Below are 3,064 nucleotides of genomic sequence, written 5' to 3'. Positions count from 1 at the left end.
AGGAGCATTAATGACACATTTATTACAGATATCATTTTCCTCTGGTATGTTTTAAAATGTAGGGGAGGAGCATTAATGACACATTTATTACAGATATCATTTTCCTCTGGTATGTTTTAAAATGTAGGGGAGGAGCATTAATATCATATTTATTACAGATATCATTCTCCTCGTGTATGTTTTAAAATGTACAGGAGAAGCTATAAGTATCTACCACAGTTTACCTGTTTTAAATTACAGCTAAGTAGCGAAATATCAAATCTTGTATTTTTTTGTTTTTATTGTGTATCTAAAAACAAGTCTGGCTCTGAAAGAGTTACTCATCTAGAAACAGGACAGTGAAAGAGTTATCTAAAGCTAGACAAGCTGTGCTTGGCATTGAACAATAAACCACTCAAGTGGGTGTGACATTGAACAATAAACCACTAAAGTGGCTGTGGCATTGAACAATAAATCACTAAAGTGGGTGTGGCATTGAACAATAAATCACTAAACTGGGCGTGGCATTGAACAATAAACCACTTAGTGGGCGTGGCATTGAACAATAAAACACTAAAGTGGGCGTGGCATTGAACAATGACGTAAACATAGTTAACCGCACAGATGACAAAAACACAGAAATTAAAGAATAGGCTATAAAAATCGTCAAGCTATATATATATATATATTCTTATTTCTGGAAGTTGACTTATCGAGCTTTTAATTAAGCCTTACGATATGACGAAGAGCGCCAGCTCGAAACGTCATCTTCCAAAAAAAAGAAACTTGTTGGTTTTGTAATCTTTTCTTTAATTTCATTGAACAATGATGTACAAAACTAGGCGTAACATTTTTCAATATAAAGTCTTCGTTTAGACAGTAAAAGTATTTGGCGACCATATAAACACCATCGTGCACGAACTCACTCGTTTGAACCTTACTGAATCCATTATTCATAAAGTATATTGTGAATCTTTGTCTGGAGTTTGTATAGCTAAGTTTCGGCAGCATAACGGTGTAAATATTCGCAATAATAATGTTGTGATAACGAAAAGAAAGACAGTTACCTATCATATAAAGTTCACATACGTTACAAGTTTAACTTATATGTATTAAATTTTATATTATAAGTATCAAATTCCGTTGAAATCATCACCATTAACTTCTGTTTAAGCTATCAGTGTTATATTATGTATTTATTGTATTAAGTTCTATATGTGTGTCTGTTACAACGTGACGAAGTAAGAAAACGGTTAATATATTTATTTTATTTTTAGCTGCCGGCAAGCGGAGCATCACTAAATCCAGCCCGTTCTCTTGGTCCTGCATTTGTGATGAACAAGTGGCACCAGCATTGGGTGAGTTTTAATTAGATAACCTGAAGAAGTAGCAAGGGTCAAGCTTAAGTTCAACTACTTGTTGGTTCTTTTCCGCGAAGTACAAACTTTTAAAAACTAAGCTAGCTATTTATATGTTCAACTTGAACGACATCGTCAGTTTTAGCCATTCTTATTTTTCGTTCAGCGACACTATAGCTTTGTTCGACTTTGAACCAAATAACGGGATTGACTGTCACTCTTATAACTTTCCCAAAACTGAAAGTGCGAAGCATGTTTAGTTTCAGCGCAGCGGTTACCTTAAACTTTTCGATCTGCAGCCCGGCACGCTAACCAACAGACCACAACCAGTTCATGATAGTGTAGTTAAGTTTATTTGTACAAGTTAAGAGTATTTATTTTTTAGTATTTGATACGTAATATAAATAAAGCAATACGACAGAAAAAAAAAACAACAGCCAATGAAATTAAGAAGTGTCACAAGAGCAAACACCATGGACACCATGGAGTAACTATGCGAAATCCTCGAGAGGATTCTTTCAAAGAAGTAATCCACTAAGGAGTTTATCACATAAGTTGGCATATGACATTACATAAGTCGTCTGGAGTTCAATGTCAAAACCAAAAAGCTCCACTTAGAAACAGCGACATTGAACAATAGTCATGGGATCGGATGTTAGAAGAAAGATGTTAAGCCTAACACAAACTAGATATGGGCATCACCTACTCTTAGTGAACCTTTAGGCAAACCCATTGAGGTTCTGTTGGTATTATGAGTGTTTTCAAGAAGGTAAGGCCTGGCCCTGGCCTTGGGGTTAGCGTGCCTGTGAATTCGAGGGTTCATGATTCGCGTCCTGTTGCCCCAAACAAATATCTCCATACTTTGGGGGTCACGTGTGTACTACAAAAGTGACAGTCAAATCTCATTTTTCTGGTCAGACAAGAGTAACCCACGAATTGGTGATGTGTGCTGATGACTAGCCGCCTTCTCTCTAGCTTATTAGTTGAAAATTAGGGATAACTATGCACATATAGTATAAAATATTCATATGATGAAAGTTCCTATGGCGGGATGAAAATTTTTTCACTTTGATGAATAGTAAACATTATGACTATGACAACTGTTTTAAAAGTTTTAGGGAAATCGAAGTAACACAAAGTGTAATTTATTCATAAGTACCATCAGTGGGTCTGCGGTAAGTTTATGGACTTACATCCAGAGTTCGATTCCCCACAAAGCGCAGATGGCCTATTAAGTAGCTTTGTGCTAAAACAACACCAGCTTAACGCAGAACAGTAGAAACATATTCACTCATTAAACAAGATCTAAAAAAATGTTCCATCTAGTTGAATGATAGCTTTAATCGGATGTTAGTGGAAGGTTCTGTAAAACAGATCGTGCAGAAAATTCACAACTGCTTTACGTTTTAAAGAAAAGACGGAGCTGGTTATATATATATATTAGGCAAGTTCCGTGAAGTTAAGATATCAAACTGGAGAGAAAGTGGTTAGAGACCACGCTGTTAGATACCAAAATGGATAAAAGCTGGTTAGAGACGACGCTGTTAGATACCAAAATGGATAAAAGCTGGTTAGAGACGACGCTGTTAGATATCAAACTGGAGAGAAACTGGTTAGAGACCACGCTGTTAGATATCAAAATGGATAAAAGCTGGTTAGAGACGACGCTGTTAGATATCAAACTGGAGAGAAACTGGTTAGAGACCACGCTGTTAGATATCAAAATG

General features: G+C 36.1%; 1 protein-coding gene across 1 annotated transcript in view; it reads left to right on the top strand.

Annotated features, from left to right (window-relative positions):
- The window catches only part of LOC106463450 (neurogenic protein big brain-like), a 47,824-nt gene that overhangs the window by 41,476 nt on the left and 3,284 nt on the right, over nucleotides 1–3,064 (top strand). The window contains exon 3 of the mRNA XM_022390941.1: nucleotides 1,257–1,337. Coding sequence (XP_022246649.1) covers nucleotides 1,257–1,337 — 81 coding nt within the window. The remainder of the gene's footprint in view (nucleotides 1–1,256; nucleotides 1,338–3,064) is intronic.

The sequence above is a fragment of the Limulus polyphemus genome, unplaced genomic scaffold (assembly GCF_000517525.1).
Source record: "Limulus polyphemus unplaced genomic scaffold, Limulus_polyphemus-2.1.2 Scaffold1411, whole genome shotgun sequence".
Taxonomy (NCBI): domain Eukaryota; kingdom Metazoa; phylum Arthropoda; class Merostomata; order Xiphosura; family Limulidae; genus Limulus; species Limulus polyphemus.
The sequence above is the reverse complement of the archived record's forward strand: the minus strand, read 5'-3'. Positions and strand labels throughout refer to the sequence as shown.